At 44.8% G+C, this 25632-nt stretch overlaps 1 protein-coding gene across 2 annotated transcripts in view; it reads left to right on the forward strand.

Annotated features, from left to right (window-relative positions):
* The first annotated feature begins 13512 nt into the window (after positions 1 to 13512).
* The window catches only part of PROM2 (prominin 2), a 28561-nt gene continuing 16441 nt past the window's right edge, over positions 13513 to 25632 (forward strand). Inside the window, exons 1-14 of one of the 2 annotated variants that reach the window (XM_069075599.1) lie at positions 13513 to 13928; positions 14898 to 14947; positions 17191 to 17393; positions 17620 to 17740; positions 17969 to 18032; positions 18465 to 18554; positions 19089 to 19288; positions 21767 to 21841; positions 22115 to 22178; positions 22715 to 22874; positions 23477 to 23629; positions 24360 to 24483; positions 25087 to 25178; positions 25297 to 25381. In XM_069075599.1, coding sequence (XP_068931700.1) covers positions 13685 to 13928; positions 14898 to 14947; positions 17191 to 17393; positions 17620 to 17740; positions 17969 to 18032; positions 18465 to 18554; positions 19089 to 19288; positions 21767 to 21841; positions 22115 to 22178; positions 22715 to 22874; positions 23477 to 23629; positions 24360 to 24483; positions 25087 to 25178; positions 25297 to 25381 — 1725 coding nt within the window. In that variant the 5' untranslated portion in view covers positions 13513 to 13684. The remainder of the gene's footprint in view (positions 13929 to 14897; positions 14948 to 17190; positions 17394 to 17619; positions 17741 to 17968; positions 18033 to 18464; positions 18555 to 19088; positions 19289 to 21766; positions 21842 to 22114; positions 22179 to 22714; positions 22875 to 23476; positions 23630 to 24359; positions 24484 to 25086; positions 25179 to 25296; positions 25382 to 25632) is intronic. The other variant, XM_069075598.1, reaches the window with a different exon arrangement.

The raw sequence follows: 25632 nt of genomic DNA on the forward strand, positions 1-25632 counted from the left end.
TATGCCACAACTTGTTCAGCCATTCCCTAATTTCCAAGTCAAGGAAAAACTTCTTAACAATTACAGGTATCCAAGAGTGGGAAGGGCTACCTTAGGAACTGGTTTACATTCCCTCTCTGAAGGTCTTCAAGCAAAATCTGGATGTCCACTTGTTGGGTAGGGGATACTTTTGGGTGTGAATTGGACTAGTTGGCTTCTGAAGACCCTTCCAATCCTGAGATTCTTTTATTCCTTCACTTTTCATAATTTTTCAGAATTTTATTCACTTCTCTGGTTTCTAGTGGGCATAGAATAATTTTGAGTTATTCACATTTTCTTTCCTTTCTATTTGAAAGTCTTTCTCCCAGCTGTGTATAGAATATGTTGTTTGTCATTGAAATTGGTAAATGGGAACTGAGAAAAGACCATTAGCATTCATTGACAATTAAGAGATCAAGACTTTGAAGAGAGCAGTGTCAATGATGAGGTAAGAAACTAGATTGTAGAGGGTTTAGATGAGAATAATAATAAATGAAAATAAATAATTAACATAATTAATAATAAATAAAAATATAAATAATAATAAATAACAATAAAAGCTTTTACATAGCTCTTTCAGGTTATCAAATCACTTTACATATACTATTTCATTTGATCCCCCAAAACCTGTGGGTTAAGTGCTAATATTATCTCCATTTTTCGAATGAAGAAACTGAGGTACAAACAGGTTAGGTGACTGGACCCAGGGTCACATAGCTTGTGAGTCTCTGAGGTAAGACTAGATTCTAGATCTAGCTCTCCATCTACAGCCATATCTCACTGCCCCTGTAAGAAGAAAGGAAGTTAAGGTAACTATAGACAGCTTTTTCAATAAGTTTGGCTGAGGAGAGGAGAGAGGGTGATATCTAGTGACTCATTGAGTAACCATATTATAGAAAGAACTAGTAAATAGGTAGAAACTAAAGATTAGTGAAGGATGGGATGAGAATTGTAGTAATCTTCTAGAGAAGATGAGAGAGGGTGGGATTAAGGGTGCATGTAGAGACTTTGTCCACAGTAAAGTAGGGACTCCTTTTCAGTGACTGGATAAAGGAGAAGGTGGAGTGGGATTGTTTTGGAAGGGCATGAAAGAGACATCTGAGAAGAAGAGGGTGTTCACAGCAAATTGCCTCAATTTTCTTGCTAAACTATGAAGCAAGGTCTTTTTCTGAGAGGGTGGGTAGAAAGGGTGCCATAGTAAGTTTGAGGAGAGAAGAGAAGATCTGGAGCAGCTGCTGTGGTGAGTGGGTTAGAATATCAGTTAGGGAGAAGTAGAAGGATTGCGTTGCTGTGGTAAGGGTCCAGTTGAGGTTAGATAGCACACATTTGTGGTGGACTTACATGTTTGTATGATTTCCTCTAGCTCCATTCAGGATCACATGAGTAAGAGAAGAGGAGGTCGATAGTAGGAGTAATTCAGTGTTGGAGCTGGCAAGCTATGAGAGTTGAAAAGACAAGAGAGCAAAGGATTTGAGAGTAATAATAACGATAGCAAACTTTATATAGGTGTTTTAATAGCTGGACCTGGAGTCAGGAAGACCTGAGTTCAAATCTGGCCTTAGACACTTACTAGCTGAGTGACCCTGGGCAAGTCATTAAGCCTCTGTCTCAATTGTAAATTGGAGATAATAATAGCACCTACCTCTGGGAGTTGTTATGAAAATCAAATGAGATAATATTTGATAAGAACTTAGCATATAGTAGGTACTTAATAAATTCTTGTTTCATTCCCTAAAGTTTACAAATTTTACATATATGATCTCACATAATCCTTACAACAACACTGGGAAATAGGTACTATTATTATCCTTGTTTTATGGATGAGGAAACTGACACTCAGAAAGGTTATGTGACTTGCCCAGGGTCACACAACTAATAAAATATATGAGGAAGTATTTGAACTCAGATATTCTGACTTTAAGTCCAGGACTTTAATAATAGTAACAATAATAGCTAGCATTTGTATATTGTTTTAAGGCTTGTAAAACATTTTGCAAATTTTACCCTCACAATAACCCTGCAAGGTAGGTCTCTTTTCAAAAAAAATTCCATATTAGCCATGTTGAAAAAAATAACACAGAAAAAAAGCAAGAAAAATTAAGAAAGTGAAAACAGTATTCTTCAATCTGTACTCAAAGTTCATCAGTTCTCTCTCTTTGGAGAAGGATGGCAGTTTTTATCATGGGTCCTTTGGAAGTGTCATGACCAGAGTAGCTAAGTCTTTCTCAGTTGATCATTGTTCCAATATTGAGGTTGCTGTGGTACTATTATTATCTTCATTTTAGACATGAGGAAACTGAGGCAATCAGAAGACAAATGCTTCACCCAGGGTCACAAAGCTAGTAAATGACTTGAAGTGAAGACTTTCTGACTAATGCTCTACATGCTGTGGCATCTAGCTACCTAGTTAATATGTTAAGTCCTTGCAAGGTTCCTTGACTTAGGCAACCACAGAGATAGCTTTGTTCAATGATCCCTTTCTTCTTCATCATCTTGCTCCAAATATAGCTTAAAAACCCCTTTGCGTTGCCTATATCATATTTCAAACGACTTAGCTTTTGTACATTTTAACCTTCCCGATATGGTTCTTACAGGTTCATGCTGTTCTTTTGTACTTATTCCTGCTTCTGTGCCCGGTAAAGAAGCGATGTTTCTTTGTGAAAATCAGGTAGATTAGTAATGGATATTGTCAGTAATACCCTTTTGTTGAAGTTTGTGTGCCTAAGAGGAGTCCTCTTGCCCCCTTCATGTCTCCTTAAAGATATATGACATTTCCTTGACAAGGTTAACTTCTTAAGAAGGTCAGCATAGAAAACTTTATTCTGGCATTGCTAATTACTAATTTGTCTCATTGTTAAAATAGGAACTTGCCTTGTTATGAGTAATCACTGAGTTACCTCCACCTTCATAATGAAGTTCACAATGTCCCAGTAGTTGGAGCAGTTTGGGGCATTAGAGGCTTTGACCCAATAGGCAGACTGGCCAGTCATCTTAAAATAATGGCCTTTATTATGGGTGCATTTTAACTTGGCCAAGGTAAAATGTGAAACCCAAAATATGATACCCAGCTCACCCCCCTGGATGAAGAAAGGGAGGGGGGTTCTGGGACTTAATCACTAAAAGATAACTGATGATTGTCAGACCATAACAGTTAGTTAACAAGAATTTATTAAGAGCTTGTTGTTTTTGCTGTTTTTCATCTTTCATTTTCTTTTCTTTAAAAAAAATTATTTTTAGTTTCTAACATTCACTTCCATAAGTTTTAGATTTTCTCCACCTCCCTCCCTTTGCCCCTCCCTAAGATGTCATGCAATCTGATAAAGCTCTACATATACATCCTTATTAAACATTTTTCACATTAGTCAGGTTGCATAGAAGAATTACAACGAATGGGAGGAACCACGAGAAAGAAAAAACAAAACAAAACAAAAAAAGAGGGCAAATAGTCTGTTTCGATCTACATTCAGACTCCATAGTTCTTTCTCTGGATGTGGATGGCATTTTCCATCATGAGTCTTGTGAAATTGTTTTAGGTCCTTGAATTGCTGAGAAGAGCTAAGTCTACATCCTCCATTTTCAAAGAAAATCAAAGATATGAACGAGTGATGTCTTGTCTTGCTCACGAGGCAGTTAGGAAAATCATTAGCCTCACTCTCTCTTCCAGTCATTGAAGTCCAGTGGCAAGACAAAAGTCAAGATGACTGGTGATGGCCTGAGATGCAGTGGATGACTGACCAAGCTCTAAGTGCTACACAGAATCTGCTTCAACTGCCTTCATGACCATTGGAACAAATAGTTCTCATCCACCCATTCTACTGGGAGAAGTTTTCCCATGCTTTGGGTAGACACCCACTAACTCACCAATAGGTCTGAGGCCTGTAGGTTATCTTCAACCTCGTTTAGCCCATCTGCTGAGATGGCTGTACTTGGGTGTGGCTGCTGAGGATGCTACAGCATCTTGGAGCAACAGTGGAGAGTCGGGTAGAGGTAGACACCAAAGGTAGGTGAGCAGCCCTGAAAGGGCTTGGCAAACACTGGTACCCGAGGTGCTAGTCCTCCTGGAATACCCCATGCCCCCCCACCCCCCATTCAGTGCTAGGTAATGTACTAAGTACTGGGAATACAAAGGCAAAAACAATTCCTGCCATCAAGGTGTTTGCATTCTAGTAGAGGAGAAAACATGCAAACAATTATATACCTATAAGATCTATACATATATGGGGCAGCTAGGTGGTGCAGTGAATAGAGCACTGGCCCTGGAGTCAGGAGGACCTGAGTTCAAATCCGGCCTCAGACACTTAACACTTACTAGCTGTGTAGCCTTGGGCAAGTCACTTAACTCCAATTGCCCTGCCCTCCCCTCCAAAAATAGCAAAAAAAAAATCTATACATATATGTAAAATATGTGACACATATCACATATATAATATTTATAGAAATAATCTCAGAGGGAAAGTTAGTACTGGAGATACAAAGAAAGCAAGAACATAGTCACTGCTGGGGTGTGTTGGTAAATGTTTAACAACTGGCTTGCCTTTAAAAAAATGTACACATGCTGTATTTAAAAATTATTTCATTATTAACATTTTCTCCATCACTTTCTTAAGTCTAGACAATTGATAAATCAATAAATCAACCCTTGATTTGTAGTGTTTATCTATTCTCAAGTTGGAAATGTCCCACTGAAAATTTAATAATTAGCTACCTGTTTGAGCTCCATTATACCACTGATCTCTCAAGGAGCTCATAATCTAATGGGGGGGGGAGACAATATTCCAAAAATTGTGCACCTAAGATATATACATTATAAACAGAATGCAATCCCAGAGGGAAGTCTCTATAAGGGCAGGAAGAATTGGGAAAGGCCTTTTGCAAAAGGTGAGACTGGAGCTGAATCTTGCAAGAGGCCAGGGAAGCCAGAAGGCAGCTGATTTTACAGAGAGATACCAGGGATTGTCTAGGTCGTCCCCACTGTAGGAGTTTCTAGTACAGAAGACTCTATCATGGAAGTGAGGAGAAAGAGCCTACCAAGCCCCAGGGACGGTCAGTGAAAAGAAATTGAATGGAGAGATGGAGTGTTAGAGGAACATGGAGAAAGTCAGTGTCCCTCTATCATAGAGTATGGAGAGAGACTGAAAGAGCAAGAATATTGGAAAGATGGGAAGGGTCCAGGTTTTGTGGGGTTTTAAAAGTCAAACAAAGGATGTTATGTTTGATGCTGGAGGTAATGGGGAATTGCTGGCATTTATCTAATGGAAGTGGGGGTGGGGTGGGGAGTGTGATGACATGGTCAGATTTTCACTTCAGGGAAAGGAAGGGGCTCCAGGATTCTCCAAGAAGAGTCTTTCTAGACTTGAGACCCCCAGGCTATACTCCACTTGAATCCATTTTCCTAGTTGTTAATGGGGGTTTCCTGGATTCAATCCTTCCACATCAGGACAGTGGGTTTATAGAGAAAAGTAAGGTCTTACTCAGTTGCACCTGATTGGTTTCCCACATCTGATGTCACAGACTGGAAGATGCCAGGGATTGTCTAGATGGCTTTCACTATAGAAGTTTTCAGCATAGAAGATTCTTGCACGGAGGACTGTGGGAAAAAGGATGGGGTGGGGATGCTTTCTAGGAGTAGAGGGCACATCTAGGGTGTTAGTTAACCTGTCACTCATGAGCCTGATGGATCTCAAAGTGCTTCAAAAAAATCAGGGATTTTTCAGACTACCACATTCAGCTTACATCTCATCACTGATCAGTCCATACCCTCATCTTAGAGATAGAGAAACTGAGTCTCACAGAGATGAGGTGACTTGCCCAGGGTTATACAAATATCAGTGGTAAAGCCCAGAATTTTAAGCCCGCTGATTCTAACTCTTTAGATTTGTTATTTAAATGGGAGAGCAGAGACAGATGGAAGAGAAATTGAGCTGGGAAAGACAGCCAAGTCTATCAGGCACACATAGATTTTGGCTCTCTGGGGGAGGCTACACATTTATATATCCCTTCTAGGGAAAATCAGTGGCTCCAAAGATGGCAGTGAGTGGAGGCAATAATGGAGGAATGAGTAGTTCCTGGGTCACATTGAGCTCTGCAGGAATGTAAGATGGAACAGTAATGGTAGAGTTCTTGGATCAAGATTTCTGGACCCAGAGGAATAGTTACTAGTTTATACCAAGGTCCTGGATCAAGTGGAGGAGATCCTGGACTAAGCAGCAAAAAAAGTGAGCCATGATGTTGAAGAGCAAACCTGGGCCTTGCCCCTCATTGGTACTGTGAGTTATGTGGACTGCGCAGGTGTGAGGAAAAGGTAATGGTCCTGTAGTATACACTACAATATATACTATGGACAGTTTTGAGAATAGATGAGCTCCCTGGGGGAGGGGAGGGGAGGCTTGCTAAAGTAGTAGTTTCATAGACCATCTAACAATCCTGTGTGCTTTCCTTTCACATGTTTTTGGGTTCAACCCAGGGTATTATAAGTTGGGAAGACTATCTGGACTTCTTGGGATGTGGGGCTTACCAGATTGGGAAGAAGAGGTGTTTTGGCTATTTATGGGTTTGGGTAGGTGTCCTTTGTTTTAATTTTTGTCAGGTTAAATAAAGTTTGTCAGGTATTCAAAGTGTTGTTAGGCTTAGTGCCTACATGACAGCTGAGGGTCTTTTTCCTTTTGTTGTACAAATTGGGACATGATATTCCCAGGGGAAATCATGGGTGAGGACAGAGGCCAAAGAAAGATTTATGTAAGAAGCCTCCCTAGATTTAACTTGAGCCATATAAATCCAGAGCTCTGGCTCTGTGCTGTGGGTAATACCTCTGTGTTGTACCTTTGCTGCAATGATGCCTCCTCTGTCATGGGAGGCCTAGGATCACAAAGCAGTAATTATAGTAGGGGTACGTGGGTGACACCAGGGTGGAGCCAGGCATTGTTGACCCTTACTGATAGTATAGTTATTAATATAATATTAATGTGTTGGGTAATGGCACAAGGGAGGAGGATGGAAGGAATGTAAAGCTTTCTGGAAAGAAGAGGCCATTTTGGTTTGGAGGGTGCTCACAGGTGATATGAGCTCCTGATTTGATCTTGAAAATGCCACTTGGATGCCAGGTTTTGGCTCTGAAGTCATCTAGGTACTACTAATACTAGGATTAATTTAGGTTAAGAAGGTCAGTGTTGGCCAGCTTTGTTGATTCGTAATTCTTTAGCACTCTGATAATTTTTATGCCCTGCTGTACATGTTGTAGGCTTGATGGCGACTTGGGATTGAGAGAAGGAGAAAGATAGTACTAAGAAAGAGATAGCATCAGAGTAATGGAAAATCTAGGGAAGGATATATAGGAAAGGATGGAAGTGTGATAGGTACTAGTTCAGATTGGTAGAACTGAAGAAATTGGGAAGAGGAGGCCACATGTGGCCCTCTAGGTCCTCAAGTGTGGACCTTTGATGGAATGCAATGTCAAAGGGGACTCGAGGACCTAGAGATGAAGCTTCCCATTACTTGTAAAGAGCAAGGAGGAGATTTAGGGGGATCTTGTGGGGTTTCTTCCCATGTACCACATCTGAGCTTATCAGAGAGCTTTCCTGGAAAGAAACATTCATTTTCTTTAAACATTCGTTTTCTTTAGATATCTCTCCAGCCTCTCATTCATCATGCAAGGTGTATACTGTCCCAGTAGATTATGTACATCCATATGGGATGTCTGCATGTATAGACAAGAGGCTCAAGGAAAGGCATGGAATCTGGAATCTGCTCTCTGAGGGACCCTGTAATTCCAGTCTCCTGGTTGTTCTATGAACAAGATACTCCCATCTCTTAGTTCCATACATTTTCTCTGACTGTCTCTCATGCCTGGAACATTGTCCTTCCTTAGATTCACCTGCTGCCTTCCCTGGCTTCCTTTTAAAGTCCAGCTAATATCTCATCTTTTACTAGAAGCCTTCCTTAACACCTTTTAATTTTAGGGCCTTCCCTCTGTTAATTATTTCCTATTTATCTTACATATAGCTTAACGCCCCCCCCCCACATACACACATATACATATATTTTTGTATGTTGTTTCCTTCATTAGGTTGTAAGCTTCTCTATATTTTTGCCTTTTTGTGTTTCCCTAGTACTTAGCAGTGCCTGGCATATAATAGGAGCTTAATAAATGTTTATTGATTGATTGTCTTGAGGGGATCAGGACAAGGGGCCATGAATATGACTTCTCTGTTCTTTTCTGAGAGAGAGGTACAGAAATAGAATTATATCTATCTGCTCCCCTAAATACTACTGCTCTGAAGGCACAATTGGTTCAGAACAAAAAGGGTGACTAATTCTGAGGGATGGGGAAGGACAGCCCTTGCTTTACATTAACCAATTTAATTCCTTCCCACCAAATACTAGTAATAGTAAAGAGACCATCACACATAGTGAATTGTGAGGAAACCATTTATCTAAGAAAACAGCGAGGAGAAAAGTTATAGATTAGAATATACTAGAAAATACACTGAGTGACTAGTTCTCCAAAAAAAAGAAAGTGATCTCAGTTCAAACCTGATCTCACCCAAGGAGAAACTCCCCCCAAATCTCTGAGGAAGCAAACTGGAAATCAGTGACATCATATTGGAAGAGTCAGCTTCCCTTACATGTCTGCCATGTCCAAAATCTGTCTTTCTGTCTGACTATCTCTCCATGTATCTGGAATAAGCTACCTTGAGGGTCTGGAATTGCGTGCCTCCCCCATCCAAGAAAAAAAAAGGACATCTCTCCTCTCCTAAGCTATTCACCAAATCCTCCCCTTTCAGAGTCATATGGTGTTATGTTATATTATGTCACAGTCAAATCATTTTCTCTTCAACATCCCATGCAAAATTCCTAAAGCTTGACTAGAAGGAAACCTGAATTGCACATAATTCTTTATTATTATATATAATGTAATTTCATTTCTTAGAGCCTTCCTTCCCTTTCAGGGGTTGGACAGAGAGATGAGAGAAATCCCAGGATCTGGGGGGTTCTTAACACTTTCTGCATGTAAGACATGAAGACAGTATTAGGAACAAAGCATAGCATAGGGAAGAAAATCCAGAGGAGGACAGCCTGGAAAATGAGAATTGTTTGAGAGGACAAGGGATGTTTAGCCTGGAGAACAGAAGAGGGAGGAGGGGTAAGAGCATGATAATTTCCTCTCATTGTTTTCAGGGATAGCCTATGGAAGAGGTCCTGCTCAGCCCTAGAAGTCAGAATGAGATGGAAAGTGTAAAAATTTGGCAGACTTAGTTATTTTTGATATAAGGACTTTCTAATGAAGACAACTGTCTAAAAGTGAGATGGTCTTGCCCAGGAGGCAGCAGGTCACCCCTTGCTAGAGGCCTTCAAGCAAAAACTGTTATGTTGTAGCTCAGCTTCTTGTTTGCTATGGTTTAGGTTGGACTAGATGGCCTTTTGAAGTCCTTTCCAGCTCTGAAATTCGGTGATTCTATAACTTTGTGGAGAAGAAGGTCCTGGTAGGTCTGCAAGAATTCCATTGTCTTCCAAGTGTGTCCAGTGTGATGGGATAGTCCATCCCATCCCCAAAGTGGCCTTTGTCCTCACTCTCCTTTCTCCTTCCTGCTGTTTACCTTTCTCTTCTCAAAGCTCGCCTTACTGCCTATTAATCCACCAGTGCCCTTGAAGACAGTCACAAGGGCGTTCCTGCTGACTGGGCAGCCCACACATGGCTTTTTTGGTCCCAGGCCCCAGGAGGTTCATTTATAGCACCGGCTTCTTCTCCTCCTACCACCTCCCAGGGCCCCTCCAGACACCTTCTGAGCCTGCTTTCTGAGGTTCAGGGAGGTCCCAGAGAAGATGTTCTGATTTCCTAGAAGATTTCAGGTAGATGAAAGGGAGGCTAGTTAGGCCTGGATTTATGTGATGGAGAAAGGGAGGATGGGGTGTTCCTGGTACTAGATAGTCTACCAAGTCTGCAGAGATTAGAGAAGCTGGGAAGCAGGGCTCTTGAATTCTCTTCCTTGTTTGGTCACTGACCTTAGGGCAAGTCTCTGCCCAGCTTCATACATTAATGTCGTTTCCCCCCATCCATCCCCCCCCCCATCCATCAGATGGCTAGATCTCTGCCTAGATTCTCCCAGCCTCCCCCCTCCCCCTCCCCCCAGAGATGCTGCCAAGGGCCAGAGATCACATTTGTGAAATGTACTTTGAGTTCTGGTGAAAGGAATCTTCAAAGGACAAAGTCATTAGTGCAGAGCTTCTAAAAACAATAGCATTAGTGATTGTCCTAATTATAACATTACAAGTAAAAATAAGGGGCATTTGAACATCTGAAGCCAGGGCACCATGGATCAAATTATGAATTTAAACTCCTTCCAACCCCTGTAATCCAGAAAAGTCAGAAAATACAATGGAAATCAAAACAGGGACATGACTGTTACTAATTATTCTATAAATGGATTATAGAATGCCTAGGAAGAGGCTATTTACATTCTTTGGACTGGGAAGACAAGTTCTAAAGTTAGAAAGTCATCTATACAGGGGTAATTTTCTCTTAACAAACCGAATAGGAATGGGGGAGTGGAAGAACTTCCCTGAATTCTGCTTTTGTAGATAAGGGGGTAGAGATTAGAGTTGACTAGCCTGACCAAGGGAGGGACATAGAGACCTGGACATTAATAGTCAAGATAACCAAACTCCATCCCTGGCTCTGTGGTGGGAAGTCCCTTCCAGTGCCTATATCTGGGAGAAGGTGACAGATGTGAAGGTAGTTTGAGCTCCTCAGATACAAATGTAAGGCAAAGAGGTAAACAGGGTGGGGATTGTGGCATGTGGCTGCTGGGTCCAAACAACATAAGCATTGTTTATCTATTTTTTAACAGGTGTGGACACGAACTGGAATATGTGAATGCTGGGGAGGGATGTGTGAACTGGCATGGGCCTCCAGGATCCTTATTCTCTAAAGGATAAAATTGAGGGAGGTGCGGAGATGTATCTGCTGAGTGCTCAGGAAGGCCCTTTAAGGACCAGAGTGGTTCAATACAAAAGATTCTATTTTGGGGGCCAGAGACCTGGGTTATGTAGACTTTCTTCTGTCACTGACTGGTTGTATGCTTTTGGGCAAATCATTTCCCCTCTTTGGGTCTCAATTTCCTCATCTATGAAATGAAGGGATTGGACTAGTTGGGCCCTGAAAAGAGTAGCTCATTATGGTTCCTAATGCCATGCCTTCAAGGAACCTAGGGAGGAAACTTAGCGGAACTTCTTCAAGACTAGAACAGGATCAGAGACTGGGGCAGGAGCGGAAGGAGCCCACAGAAAAACAGAGGGCTTCCACAGGAAGCCTTTCCCAGTCCCTCTTCATTCCAGTTCTTCCCTCTGTTTTATTTCTTATTTATCCTGTTTCTAGCCTATTTATACATAGTTGAATTACTTGAGGGCAGGGACTGTCTTTTGCCTTTGTATTCCCAGTGTTTAGAACAATATTCGGCATATAATAGGTGCTTGATAAATGCTTATTGACCAATTGACTTATTGGTGGAAAGGAACAATCAACTCTGTCACTCTGGCTTAGGGCACCATCTATTTCCAGCTCCAGCTGTTTTTCTGCTCAACCCCAGTTTTGTCCACACTCCTCTTACACCCAAGGATCTCACAGCCTTCTCCCGTCTGTTCACAGCTACTGGCGTCTCCTCCATTTTCTAGAAGGGCTGATTAATATAGAGTGAGTGAGTGAAGAGATTCCTTCTCCACAGAGCAGTTCAAATTAGAGGCCAAATAGTGAAGGAAAAACTAGCCCCTGAAGGACCTACTTACTTCTCTCCTTTCTAATCTCTTCCCCTTTTTCCATCCTCCCCAGCCCAGACTGAGGTTCTGAGATCATAGCCTGCCCCAAGCACTGACGTACAAGCAAGGAAACTGTCCTTTGTTTCACCGATTTTCCTAGTTACAAGAGAGGGTTCAGTTCAGGGGATGGGGGTGGGTGCTTATGTACAGGAACGACTGATGACATTAATAAGACATTTTAAAAATAAACCTAGAGACAAACATGCTTAGGAATGCACTTACAGAATCTCTTTTCCCTCTGGGTCTGTATGCCTGTCTGTTTTTCTTTACTCCTATCTCCATCTCCCCCAATTCCCCTCCTTCCCCCTGAAAGAGGGCAGAAATTCCTTCCTATTAGTCTCATAGAATTAAAAACTTGAAGGGGCCTAAATAATCATCAGGGCAGCTAGGTGGTGAAGTGGATAAATCTCTGGACTTGGCATCAGTAAGTTTCCTATGTTCAAATCTGGCCTCAGACACTTACTAGCTGTGTGACCTTGGGCAAGTCACTTAACCTCTGGTTGTCTCAGTTTCCTCATCTGTAAAATGAGCTGGACAAGGAAATGGCAAACCACTCCATTATCTCTGCCAAGAAAACCCCAAATGGAGTCATGAGGATTTGGACACTACTGAATAACAAATGATCATGTGGTTCAACTTTTCTTTTTTTCTTAACAGGTAAAGAAGTTGAATCAAGGGTTGTCTCCAAAGTCACATAGGTAATCGTGTTAGGACAAAAATGTTACATGGTCCTTCGATTCCAAATACAATGCTTTTGTCTTTATACCACACTGACAATGCTATGAAAAGAGACTGAAAAGACATCCTAAGGCTTGATTTTCTCTTGCATAAAGCAACAGGGGTTCATAGGATTTAGAACTGGGAGGGACCATCTCTCCAACCTCTCCTTTTACAGTAGGAGAAACTGAGGGAGGCTGAGAGAGTTGAAATGGCTTGCCTAAAGTCACACACATAATGGATGACTTTGAACCAAGCTCTTCTGAATCCAGATGCAGGGCTCTCCCCAACATAGCGCAATGCCTCATGGTTTGGACTGGATCTTGGACGTCTATTGGTGGTTTAATACTCTGATGTGAGAGCTCTCTTCCCATCTCCTCCCAGAAATGCTGGGTCCTCTCTTTCTCAGGGTATCCTCTACCCATGTGAGATGCCTCGCCTGACCCACTGACCTTCCTACCCTGCTCCTGGCCTGTTGATGGATTTCCTTCCTTCTTCCTTGGGGCCCTGATCCCCATCTCTGAATCACCCCCCTCTGATGAGTTCTCATTTCCGGACAGAACCCGTTATTAACTGAGGCACTTACTTCTCCCTCATCTTACTCTCCTAGCTGGAGGCCTTTTGGGGAGGAGGAGGAGGAGGAGGAGGAGGAGGAGGGGTAAGGATTATGAACCTTCATCTTTGGGAATTAGGTGGGGGGGGGAAGAGAGCAAGAGTGGGAGAAGGCCACGCCCACCCTAACCTTCTCTACCCCAGAGAGACCCTAGGAGAAGCCTTGCATAGCTTGGGGGACTTGGGTCATCTTAAATCTAGGGTCTGGGAGGAAGGGGAGATGGAGGGATGCCCTGAGTTCCATCCAGCTCTACACTCTCTTAGTTGTAGAGGGCGGCACCTAGAACTCAGCCTCTGACCCCTCCCCCTCCCTAATGCCTATTCCATTCCCGGTCCTCAGGCACTGAAGAGAGCCTGATCTGGAAGTAGGAAACCTGTTGGGCCGGTTTTAGAAACTCCAGTAAGCGGAGGACTAGAGAGAAGGATGTATGTCCTGCTCTCTCCTCCTCCCCTGCACACAGAACTGTTGAAACGCCCCCCTGCCCCAGCTCCTGCTGTCTGTCTCTAGTGCTGCTGGGTCCCTTTCCAGATGAGGCACCCCGGAAGCCTGGGCCTTATCGCCTTCCTGCTGGGGCTGGAGCTGGCCCCATGCAATGGCCAGGCGATTTCACAGTACTGCGGGCCGCAGGGCCAGGAGGAGAGGCTGCATTTTACTCGGCTGGGCAAAGGCCGCTGGCTAGATCCTCAGGCCCGGCTGCCTGGGTCCCTGGATCCCCTCTACAGGATGGTACGGGGCTTCCTGGACATGGTGCAGCTCAACCCTTTTCCAGAAGGTGAGGATGGGGGAATTGGGGGAAAGGGAGAAGTTGTCTGACCATCACAGAGCCTTGTCATTCCCTCTACCCATGGGGCTACTCATTTTCTATCGGGGGTCTGTCCTAACTCCCTGCCAATGTGGTACTTGTGCCAGCCTAGGACAAGAGGGACCCAGACATCTCCGGCCCTGGCGCCAGCAGGGAGAGAGCTCCCAATAGCTCCCTCTTCCAGGACTGGCTGCATTCCTAGGAGAATCTAGGGCAGTGGCCTTGGTGGCAGAGAGGAATGTCAGCAGAGATCTGGGAAAACCTTCTAAGTAGAGGGCATATGGTTGGAGTGAAGGAGCTGGGGGGAGAGCAGGTGTAAGTCTTGGGGGGTAGTAGGAGGCAGAGTCAAAAGTTTCAGGGTTGTGGTCTCAGGGGTAGGCTGTCCTCTCTGTCATTGTTCTTTCTCTTTGGGTGGAGGGGAGGAAATGGTAGACTGGGCTGGACCCCTGGTTCTGGAGACCTGCATCTCTCTCACCTTTGCAACCTGGTAGGCATGGTGCCCCTGAATGTCAGAGCCTCTGAGAATCTGGAATTGTGGGTGCCAGACTACTCGTGAATAGCATCTGCCCCAGTGCAGATTGGGGAGGCCTGGGTGGGGTTGGGGAGCAAGGTGCTGGGAAGAATAGGGTGTGGGTAGCTTGGAGTGTTCTCTCCTGAGTTCTACCTCTTCCACTCCCTCATCAAGCACTGCTCCCTGTAGCAGGCCTGGGCAGGACCTTATGGGGCAAGGTGTCCTTTCCATGGCAAATAGGGTGTGTATGGGGGAGGAGTTCTCTGTACCCTCCCTCCTGAATTGCCAAAGCTCCTGTTCATTCAAAGATATGAAATATCTCCATTATGACTCCAAATTGGCTACTGGCAATCAGGGTAGGGCTTGGGAAGGCAAGGTAGCAAGATGAGGTGGTAGTGATGGTGGTGACCTCTCTCCCCTTTCTGTAGGGTTGGTTCGAGCGGCACTGAATGAACCTTCTTCTGTTCGAACCTCAGATGTGAGTATCAAGAGGCCAGGATACTTTTGGTGGGGATGGCAGAAAAATCTCAAAAGACGGGAGGGACAAAATGGGGGGTGGGTATGGAACTTTATAAAATCATAGGATGCTGGAACTTGAAGGAACCGTTGAGATTTGTGAGGCTGGGTGCTGTAGTGAAAAGGGGGTTGGATTTGGAGTCAGGAGAGATCTGGGTTTGCATCTCATGTCCCACAGGCAAACTGGCTATGTAATCATGGGCAGGCCTCAGTTTCCTCATCTGTAAAAAAAGGCCATTAACGCCTGTAGCACCCATCTCCTAGGATAGTGAATCAAGATGATTGTGTACAAAATATTCGACAGACCTCAAAGCACTAAAGCAAATGTCAGCTCTTAGCTTGGTGACGCACTGGTTAGAACACTGGACCTGGAGTCAGGAAGACTTGAGTTCTTGCTGGTTTGCCTCTGAGTAAGTCGCTTTACCTCTGGTTCTCTCAGTTTCCTCATCTGTAAAAGGAGAATAATTTTAGCATTTAGCTCGCAGGTTGGGAATGACGATGAAAACTTAAAAAAATCTCTGAAATACAACCCTGACACTGCCACTCCCTGGGTACAAACCCTCATCTCCTGGTGTCTGTTGGTCGCTGGCTTCTAATACCTCCCGGCTCCAACCGACTTCTATTCAGCCACCAAAGTGATTTTCCTAAAGTGCAAGTCCGACCACATCACTCCCCTATTCAATAAACTCCAGATCCGCTTTGGGATCTTCTGTTTAGTGCTCAATGTCCTTCATCACCCAAGCACCTCCACCTTTCCCGGCTTCCCACAGCACCCCCTTGGTACACTTTGATCAAGTGACATTGGCCTCCTTGCTGTTCCTCAAACAGACACTTTATCTCTCAACTCCAGGCATTTTCACTGGCTGACCCCCTGCCTAGAATGTTCTCCTTCCTCATCTCTACCTTCCAGCTTCCCTGACTTCCTCCAAGTCTTCTGCTGGAAGTCTTTCTTGGGTGTGGGGCCTTCCCTCTGTATCCTGTATGTAGCTTGTCTGCACAGGGCTGTTTGCATATTGCTTCCCCCCCCCCCTTTTGATTGTAAGCTCCTTGAAGGCAAGGACTGTCTTTTATATCTGTATATCCTCAGTGCTTAGCATAGTCCCTGGCACATTTTTGTTGTTGAGTCATTTCAGTTGTGTCTGACTCTTCATGACCCCATTTGGGGTTTTCTTGGCAAAGATACTAGAGAGGTTTGCCATTTCCTTCTTCACTCATTTTTTATAGATGAGGAAACTGAGGCAAAAAAGGTTAAGTGACTTGCTCAGAGTCACATAGCTAGTAAGTGTCTGAGACCGGGTTTAAATTCATGGAGATGAGTCTTCCTGATTCCAGGCTCAGTGCTCTATCCACTGTGCCCCCTAGCTGCACACAGTAGGCACTTGATAAATGCTTATTGACTGACTACTATTTGTAAAGCACTTTGCAAACCTTAAACTACTTACAAATAAAACTATTACTATTCTTATTATTAGCTAGTCCAATACCTTCATTTCACAGACAAGAAGGGTGAGGCCTAGAGACTGGAAGTGACTTGCCCAGTGTTGCCCAGCTAGTTAGTGGCACACATTGTTGTTGTTCAGCCATTTGGTCATGTTCCATTCTTCATGACCCCACTGATCATGGCGTACCAATGCTTCTTGGCAAAGACACTAGAGTAGTTTACCATTTCCTTCTCTAGTGAAATAAGGCAAACAGAAGTTAAGTGACTTGCCTAGGGCCACACAGCTGTTAAGTTTCTGAGGCTGGATTTGAACTCAGATCTTCCTGAATACCAGGGCCAGCTCTCTCGCCACTGAACCACTTAGCTGCCTGTTCTCATTGCTTATTTTACAATGAATTCAGTTCACATTTAGCTCAATCTGCCATTACCTTTTATATCTTCTATGAGAAATCAAGGAGGGGTAATTAGGAGCGGATTAAGGAAGATGCTATCTTAATCTGTTAATGATTTTCACAGTCAAGTTTTCTTCTAGAATCTGAGGGCTCAGCTTTCTGTTTAATGTTGGATGTCCATAAGTTGAGGAAAGGGTGGGGTTATAATATGGGAGTGGGTGGGAATGGGAGGAGGCCTGGGTGGGAGAGCTAGTCTCTTAAGCCTTTTTAAGTCTTAGTAACTTATGTGTAGGGGGGAGATGGAGAAGATGGACTGGGCAAGAGGTCTTGGCTTATGTCTTCACTCCTTCCCTCCATCCCTACACACTGCAGGTGGTCCGCTATGAGGCTGGCTATGTGGTGTGTGCCGTGATTGCCGTCCTCTTCCTTCTTATCGTGCCCATTGTTGGGCTTTGTTTCTGCTGTTGCCGTTGCCGCCGGCGCTGTGGGGGTCGGGTCAAGGTTGAGCACAAGTCTATGGCCTGTGAGAGGGGCAGCCTCATGACCTTCCTTCTTCTCATCACTCTTCTCCTCCTGTAATCAAGGACCCTCCATTAGGGGACCCTGGGAGGGAGGGGTGGCCAAGGGGAATAGAGGAAGGCAAATTGGTATGGCATGGAATTATGTGGTCCAGGAGGCCCTAGTGCACTTCACCATTTTTTTTCGGGGGGAGAGGGGAAGTAGTTGGTTTCTGGCTCCCCTAATCCTTGAGAACCTTGGGGGCATCCCCTTGACCACAGCTCTCTCTTCCTTCTGCAATAGGACTGGTGTGGTTTGTGCTTTCATTACCAACCAAAAGACACATGATGAGGTAGGCCCTGGTGTCCGGGCTGTGCCTGGGATGCTGAACTCCCTACAAGGTCTGGTCTCTGATGTCCCCCAGGTAAGTGCTAATCCTTTTTTGTTATAGCAGCAGGTGGGCAGGGAAATAGCCAGATGTGGTAGGTGGTCAGGGAGGCAGGCAGCTGCTACTTAGGAGTCAGCTGGGGTCTGTAGGTAGAGCCAGTATACAAGAATTGCCTGGAGAAAGGCAATGCCCCTGGGGCTTTCTAGGTAGACCTGAAGGAGGTAAAAGCACCAGCCTGGACTTGGGATTCCCTTTCCTCTACAGGAGCTGCAAGCAGTGGCTGAGCAGTTCTCCATCCCCCAGAATCGAGTCTTGGAGGAACTGGATGGTGAGGGCTTGAGGGCCCCAGAACCCTTTGGAACCAGCAGGCATGGGCTGCTTAGAAGCCCAGCACCTCCTCAGAGGCTGAGCTCATAAAGTCCAGTAACTCCCTAGGAGGAAGCCTTTCCTCGATCCCTCAGCACCGATATGCTACCTTTAGGAAACTCTCACAAAGGTGGGGTTTAGATCTGGGCACTTAGTGCCTCCTGGTACTGAGCAAGGGCCTGCTACATGCAGAACTCTGGGCTGCAGCTGGCAGGGGATATCAAACCCCTGTCCTTTGGAAACCTTGAGTGATTCCCATTTAACCCCTAGAGGGTTGGCTTGGTCCCTGGACCTGCCAGGTCTATCCTTCCCTCCTCTCCCCATTCCTTCACTGGCCTTCATTGTTCCAAGATCTGTCTGCCCCGTAAAACTGTTCATTGTCTCCTGCCACCAGGTGTTGGTGTAAACCTTGGCAGCACCATCCATACCCAGCTAAGGGGCACAGTGTATCCTATACTAGCCTCCCTGCAGAGACTGGGCCAAGGTAAGAGGGGCCCTGAATCCATGGGATACATGGCATGTGAGTATGAATGAGTATGAATGTATTGGGGTGTGTGCATGGGTGTGGAACTGGTATATGTGTGTGTGTATGTGAATAAGGATGAGTGTGGATAGCATGGGTGTGTGGGTATATATGAGAAATTTGTGAAGGGAGTGGAGTGAGGGTGAGAAAGGCAGAAAAGGCTTTGTTCATGAGGCAGTTAGGTAGTATGGTACTAGACTGGGTAAGTCTTGAATTCTTATCCATATTCAGACAGTTACTATCTGTGTGAACCTGGGCAAGTCACTTAACCTCTCAGTCTCAGTTTTCTCATCCCTGAAATGGGGGGATAATAATAGTACTTACTTCCTAGGGTTGTTGTGAGGATCAAATAATATACATAAATTGTGCTGCAAGCTTAGGAAGTGTTATGTAAGTGTTAGCAATTTGTCAGTGGTGATGATAATGATGATGACGATGATTTTAATTGGGCTCTAAATTCAAACCCCTTGGCTTAATCTGTCCCACCCCTCTCAGACTTGCAGGTTTCTTTGGACCACCTTCAAGTGCTCAACTCCAGCATCGTCTATCTACAGGATCAGCAAGAGCCTTTGGGCTCCTCTTTGCAGGACCAGAGGCACAAGCTTCTCTCCCTGCTCCAGGATGGCCAGTGCCAGGGCTGTTCCAGTGCCCTGCGTCACAGCCAGCTCTTGGAGCTGGGGGCCAATTTCAGCCAGGTGGGCACCTGGGGGCCAGCGGGCATCATAGCACTGTGGCTTGGACCTCTACGTGGTGGGTGGGGCAGCGGATGGGGAGAGTTGGTGAAGTTAGAAGGGTAGGAGCTTAGGACTGAGGACTCTTAGGATTGAGACATTGAGTGGAACCAGAAGGGATCTGAGGAGGTAGAAACTTCACTCTGCTCTCTGCTTTCTAGCTTACCCATTGCCCTGTAACATATAGAAAAGACATTTCAGAGACAGTGAGATGGTGCAGTGGATAGGGCTCCGTGGTGTCAGGAAGACCTACCTGAGTTTAAATTTGGCCTCTGACATTTACTGTGTGGTCCTGCACAAGTCACTTGACCTCTGTCTGCCTCATGTCTTCAGCTGTAAAACAGAGATAATAGTGGCACCTACCTCCCAGAGTTGTATCAAAAGAAGTAACACTGGACAGTGCCTGGCACACAGTAGGGGCTATGTTCCCTTTTCCCTAAGGAAATTCTAGATGGGAGTTGGGTACAGGAAAACTGGTGCATGTATGGTTTCTAGGAGTGAATATTTTGTCCTCCCTCCCTCTCTTCTCTTTCCCACTACTCTTTAGTACTTTGGAGGCTTTTTCCTTCCTCTGATTTCCATCTCTTCTTCCATGCAATCCCCAACTCACGTCTTCCAGGTTGGGTTTAATGAGTCAAGTCAGCCAAATTCCAATTCTTCATCTACCTTTCCTTATTTCTTTTTTTTTAAATTAAATTATTTATTTTTAATTTTCAAGATGGCTTGCAATCTGATATGGGCTCTACACATACATTCCTATTAAATACATTTTTACATTAGTCCTATTGCATAGAGGAATTATAACGAATGGGGAAAACTGTGAGGAAGAAAAAAAAATCCAAAATAAAACAGAACCAAAAAGAAAATAGTCTACTTTGTTCTGTATTCCAACTCCATAGTTCTTTTTCTGGATGTGGCTGGCATTTTCCATCATGAGTCCTTTGGAATTGTTTTGGTTTCTTGCATCGCTGAGAAGGGCTAAGTCTATCAAAATCAGTCCTCACACTCTGTGACTATTACTGTGTACGATGTTCTCCTGGTTCTGCTCCCCTCACTCAGCATCAGTTCATATAAGTCTTTCCAGGTTTCTCTGAAGTCCACCTGTTCATCATTTCTTATAGCCCAATAGTATTTCATGACATTCATATGCCACAGCTTGTTCAGCCATTCCCCAGTTGATGGGCATCCCTCCGATTTCCAGTTCTTGGCCACCACACAAAGAGCTGCTCTAGATCTTTTTGTATGTGTGGGTCCTTTCCCCATTTGTATGATCTTTTTGGGATACAGTTCTAGAAGTGGTTTTGGACTCCTACTATTTCTAAACCAGCTCAGTCACAGTGGATAGAATGGTGGCCTTGGACTCAGAAAGACCTGAGTTCAGATCTCTGCCTCATTACATACAATTGGAAAAGTCACTTAATTTCACTCAGTCTCAGTTTGCTCATCTGTAAAATGGGTATAATAATGGCACTTACTTCATAGTATTATGTTGATCAAATGAGATAATTACATTCAATGTGATTTATAACCCTTAAAGTTCTAGATAAAGGATTAGGGACTGGACCCATGATTTCATTGATATAAGTAACTCCTGAATGGAGAAATTCCTTTTACCAATGGCAGACTATACCTTTTCTTCTCTGTATAGTCCCATAGAAACATGAACTATTAATTATTATTCTGTTATGGGCAATCTTTTCCTGTTGCTCTCTGCCATGCCTGGCTCTGGAATCTTTGAATGAGAAGATTTGGAACTTAAAGAGGTCATAGAAGTCATCTATCCAAACTCCTCATTTTTAGAGATGAGAAAAAAAGAAAAAGAGACCCAAAGTCACACTAAGCAATAAATAGCAGAGAGAGACCAGGACTCAGTTTTTCTAAACTCAAATCTAGTGTTCTTTCCATGACTTCTCACTGCCTCTTAGGTTAGACTCAAACCAGCCCATCTCAGTCTTTTTGGTCTCAGCACTCCTTTTACACTATTAAAAATTATTGAGGATCCTTCCTAATAGATTTTATTTATTTGGGTTATGTCTATCAATATCTACCACATTTGAAATTAAAGTGTCTTAGTGTTATTATCAAGATAGTTTTAACTTACCTTGGGCAAGTCACTTAACCCCAATTGCCCTCCAAAAAGCAAAAAAAAAAAAAGATTTAACTCTCCCCTGAGAGAGTTCTGGGGATCCCCAAGGTTCTTCAGGCCATAGTTAGATAATATATCTGAGGATTTAGGCATTGGGTCTTAAGTAAAAATCTTCTGATTCTTAATCCTATTTCTTTCCGCTATGTCAAGGTCATGTAGGGAAAGTGTCTGAACCTTGGGATCGTAGGTTCTAGGCTGGCAGGCTTTCCAAATCCAGTGTCCCAACCAGGACTGAGTAGGTTGAGGGCAGGGGAGTTGAATTTATCTATATGGATTTTTGAATACTCTGATTTCAGGTACCTTCTGTGAAGAGTGTCCTCCAGAAATTGAAGGGTGTCCCAGAGGCCAATTTTTCCAACATGGTTCAGAAGGTGTGTATCCTGGGGGATGAGAAGTGGGGTTAGGCTTGAAGAAATGGAATTCCTGTGTTTTTTCTTAGTTCTGGGTCTGCCTAGTCAGGGGTTCACTGCCTAGCAAGCTGTCTCACCTTCTCACTTGTGGGGAGAAGCCCCCAGGTCTGGACAAGACCTTCTCCAAAATGCTTGAAGATCCTTGGATCCAGCTGAGAGCCCCTCTTAGAACTGAGAACAGGAACAGTTCTCTCTGATGTAGAGGGCATGACCTCGTCTTCTGCTCCTCTTCAGGATAACAGCACATTCAATACGCTCCCAGTATTAACAGCTATGGAGACGGCAGACATAGTTCAAGGTGAGTTGTCTTCTGCCAGCAGGAATCCCAGGAAGGCTCCTACTCCTAGCTTCCTATTGCAAGCGTGGATTTCTGTGAGTCATGGTGACTAGCTGGCAATGGACCCATAGTTCTCACCTGATCTTCTGTAAAGAGTTTTTCTTGAGGACAGGATTAGCGAGAGGTGGAATAATAATGTATGATGGTGGAAAGAACACTGGGCTTGGGTTTTGTTCCTTGCTTCTTTACTCTACTAGTTGTGTGATGTTGAACAAACATGACCTCTCCGAACCTTGGTTTCCTCATCTATAAAATCCCCATCCTGCTTACCTGGAAGGGATTTTATCAGGTTCAAGTGAGGCAATACATATGAAAGTATTTGGTAAACTATAAAGTTGTATACTTATGTTTGGTGAGAAGTGGGGGCTTTCCCTTGACAACTTCAGGGTAATATCAGGAATAGTAAGAGAAAACATCTTCTACATAGACACTAGGGTTAAAGAAAATAGAAATGTGAGTCCCTAATTATTATTGTTATCTCTCCCCTCTCCTTGCAGAGTTGAAGGAAGAGGTGGCCCAGATCCCAGAGGAAGTGAGGACCCTGTCCAAAGGCTTCCCAGGCTCTGAGGCCGCTGACCACTGGAGGCAGGCTCTTGCAGAGGCAGAGAACAGTAGCAGGCCTTACCTACATATGATCCAGAGATATGAGAGATACAGGTATTGGGTGAGGGGGGAGGGCAGATCCAGGGAACAGGGAAAAAATATGTGTCCCCTCCACCTACTCCCTGCCCTACCCACTCAGGGCTTGGATTTCTGGGTGCCTGCTCCCAACACCCTATACTTAGCTACTTTTACCCTCCAGTACTTAGTCATCCCTCCAACTTAGCCTTGACCCCTAGTATTTCAGCCTTCAAGCCCAATGAGTCCTATGCTCTATTCATTTTTTTTCCTCAGCCCTTGAAAGAAGGGGTATCATTTCCCTCCATCAGTTAGGATGAGGCAGTTGGAGTGGTTGATGACTTCTAAGGTTCTTTTGAGCCCTAAAATCCTATGTTCTTATGGTCCCAAGGGTTTCCAGATCAGTAAACAAAGGTCTAGGATCAAGTCTGTTTGTGTGTTTAAATATTTATGTACTATTCATGTACATCCAGTCTTAGGGTTAGTGTCTTTTTCCTCTTCCTCTGGTACTGTACCCTCTGCATTGTTCTATATTTTTGTCTTTCCAAAGCCTTTGAAAGAGCTAGGAAATGTTCATTTTCTTCCCGACCTCTCAGACCTTGACTCTCCCTATCCCTTTCCTCCCTTTTCCACCATGGTAGGTGGATTGCAGGTTATGTGCTGTCCTCGGTGATCCTACTGGTGGTCATCTGTAACCTGCTGGGCCTCAGCCTGGGCCTCTGGGGGATATCTGCCCGAGAAGACTCCAGCCACACAGAAGCCAAGGGCGAGGCTGGGGCCCAGTTTCTCATGGCGTAAGGATGAGGTGGGGCAGGGGGCAGAAGAGGGCCAGACAGGACAATAAATGGAGTTGGGCTATAAGGGCTGGAGTGAAGGATGCTGGCCCCAGCTGGCCCCTGCTGTTCCTCCTGTATCCCAGGGAGTGGCTTACCTATTCCACAAGCTGGCCTGTGTGAGGTAGGGGGTCACCTGGCCTTAGCATGGGTCCTGTTGTGTGTTTGGTGGCCATCTAGGCCTGTAGCTCATGCAAAGACAGGTCTGTGCAGTCTCCATGGCCTTATTTATTTATTTGGTCCCATATGGCCTATAGAGCTGACCAGATGGTAGGAAAGGGGCCAGTGGTCTCAAGGATGGCTTTGTCCTCTGTTCTGCCCTTCTTTCCCCCTCCTCCAGTAATGAAGATTGTTCCTTTTCCTGCTCCTTCAGACCCTTCATTCCCCCCTCCCCTCCCCTCTTCCTCCTCATGGTCCTTTCTCCCCCACAAAATGAAGAAACAGTACCTTGTAGACAGTCACTGACCCCTGTCTTAGCTTGGCCCTGGGTGGGTCCAATTAGGTTTGCTAGGAGGTTATCCATGGTCAGCACGAGGCTAGTTGAGTATCCCAGGTAGTCCTGAGCAGTTCCTAACTCGGTGGTTTCCTGAGGAGGGGTAGGAAGAGAGATGTTCGGGTCAAGAAAGGTGGGGACAAGCCAGGACTGACCTGCTTTGCACCCTCTTGATCCCCTTCCCTGTCTTTTCCATAGGGGTGTGGGCTTAAGCTTCCTTTTCTCTGGACCCTTCATCCTTCTTATCTTTGCCACCTTCCTCCTGGGGGGCAACATCCAGACACTGGTATGCCGAAGCTGGGAGAGCCAGGAGCTGTACCAGGTGAGGCCTGACCTAGGGCCTGTGGGCTGGTCTTTGTCTTGCTGGATTAATGGAGATATAGGCTACCAAAACTTCTGGCCCAGGAGTTGGGCTTAAGAGAAACAAGGAGGGAGACCAATAGAAACACAGAACGGAAGAGACAGTGAAAAACAAACATGGAAACACTAGGGACAGGGAAAGACAAAGAAATATCAGCAACAGGTGAGATTGAGAGAGACCTGGGCAGAAATCCTAGAAGTCCCTGGGTGAACTCCTTGTCACACTACTGTTGAAAACAAAGATAAGAAGTGGTTTCATTAGCCCCATAAGCTTATTCCATTATTGAAACTGAGAACAGAAACCAGGAGGCCTGACATCCAGTTTGTCTCCAATTTGTAAGCCCAGGAATTGGTGGGAATTTCACTATCTATAGCTAAGACCACTTTTATGTATCCTGGGAAGTTATCTGTTGGAGAAGTCTCTTGATTTGGGTTCAGATCAGGACTAGGGGCATTGATATGTGTTATCCAATCACCAGGCCAAGAGAGGCTGGGAACCCCAGGAGAACAGGGGGGTGCTGTCTTAATTACTGTTCTAGACTTCCTTTCCCCACTTTATGTGTAGTTTGCTGACACCCCAGGGAACCTCCCCCCATCCATGAACCTATCCCACCTCCTGGGCCTCAAGAAGGATGTCAGCCTCCCCGCTGCCTATCAGTGAGTGACTCCATCAGTATTTTGATCTTCTCAGGGCTGGGGAGGGGGAGATGTTAGAAATGGGGTGAAAGGTCAGTGGGAAGGTTGGCCCCACCCTGATTCCTTGCTGTTCTCCTAGGCAGTGTAAGGAGGGTGCTGCTCTCTGGAAGGTCCTACAGCTTAATGGCTCCTATGACCCAGAAAAACACCTGGACATTCATAAGGTAAGAAACTTGGAAAGAATCACAAGTTGGCCCCCTCTAAAAACCAACATGGCAGGATTCTGACTCCCTCTGTCCTGGAGTCTTGAGCTTCCTCTGACTTCTGGCTCTTAGGTCAGGTAGTCAGTAGTTGGGGTAGGAATTCAGCTCTCACCTCTGAGATAGCATCTGTACCATAGGTTCCCAGTCCCCTGGCTGCAAAGCAGCTAGGGTGAGGATTGGATAGCCAGAGGTTGCCTGTGGTTAGGGGAAGG

This window comes from Petaurus breviceps, unplaced genomic scaffold (assembly GCF_028583685.1).
Source record: "Petaurus breviceps papuanus isolate PSGF00001 unplaced genomic scaffold, PetGlider_PUasm1.0 90919, whole genome shotgun sequence".
Classification (NCBI taxonomy): domain Eukaryota; kingdom Metazoa; phylum Chordata; class Mammalia; order Diprotodontia; family Petauridae; genus Petaurus; species Petaurus breviceps.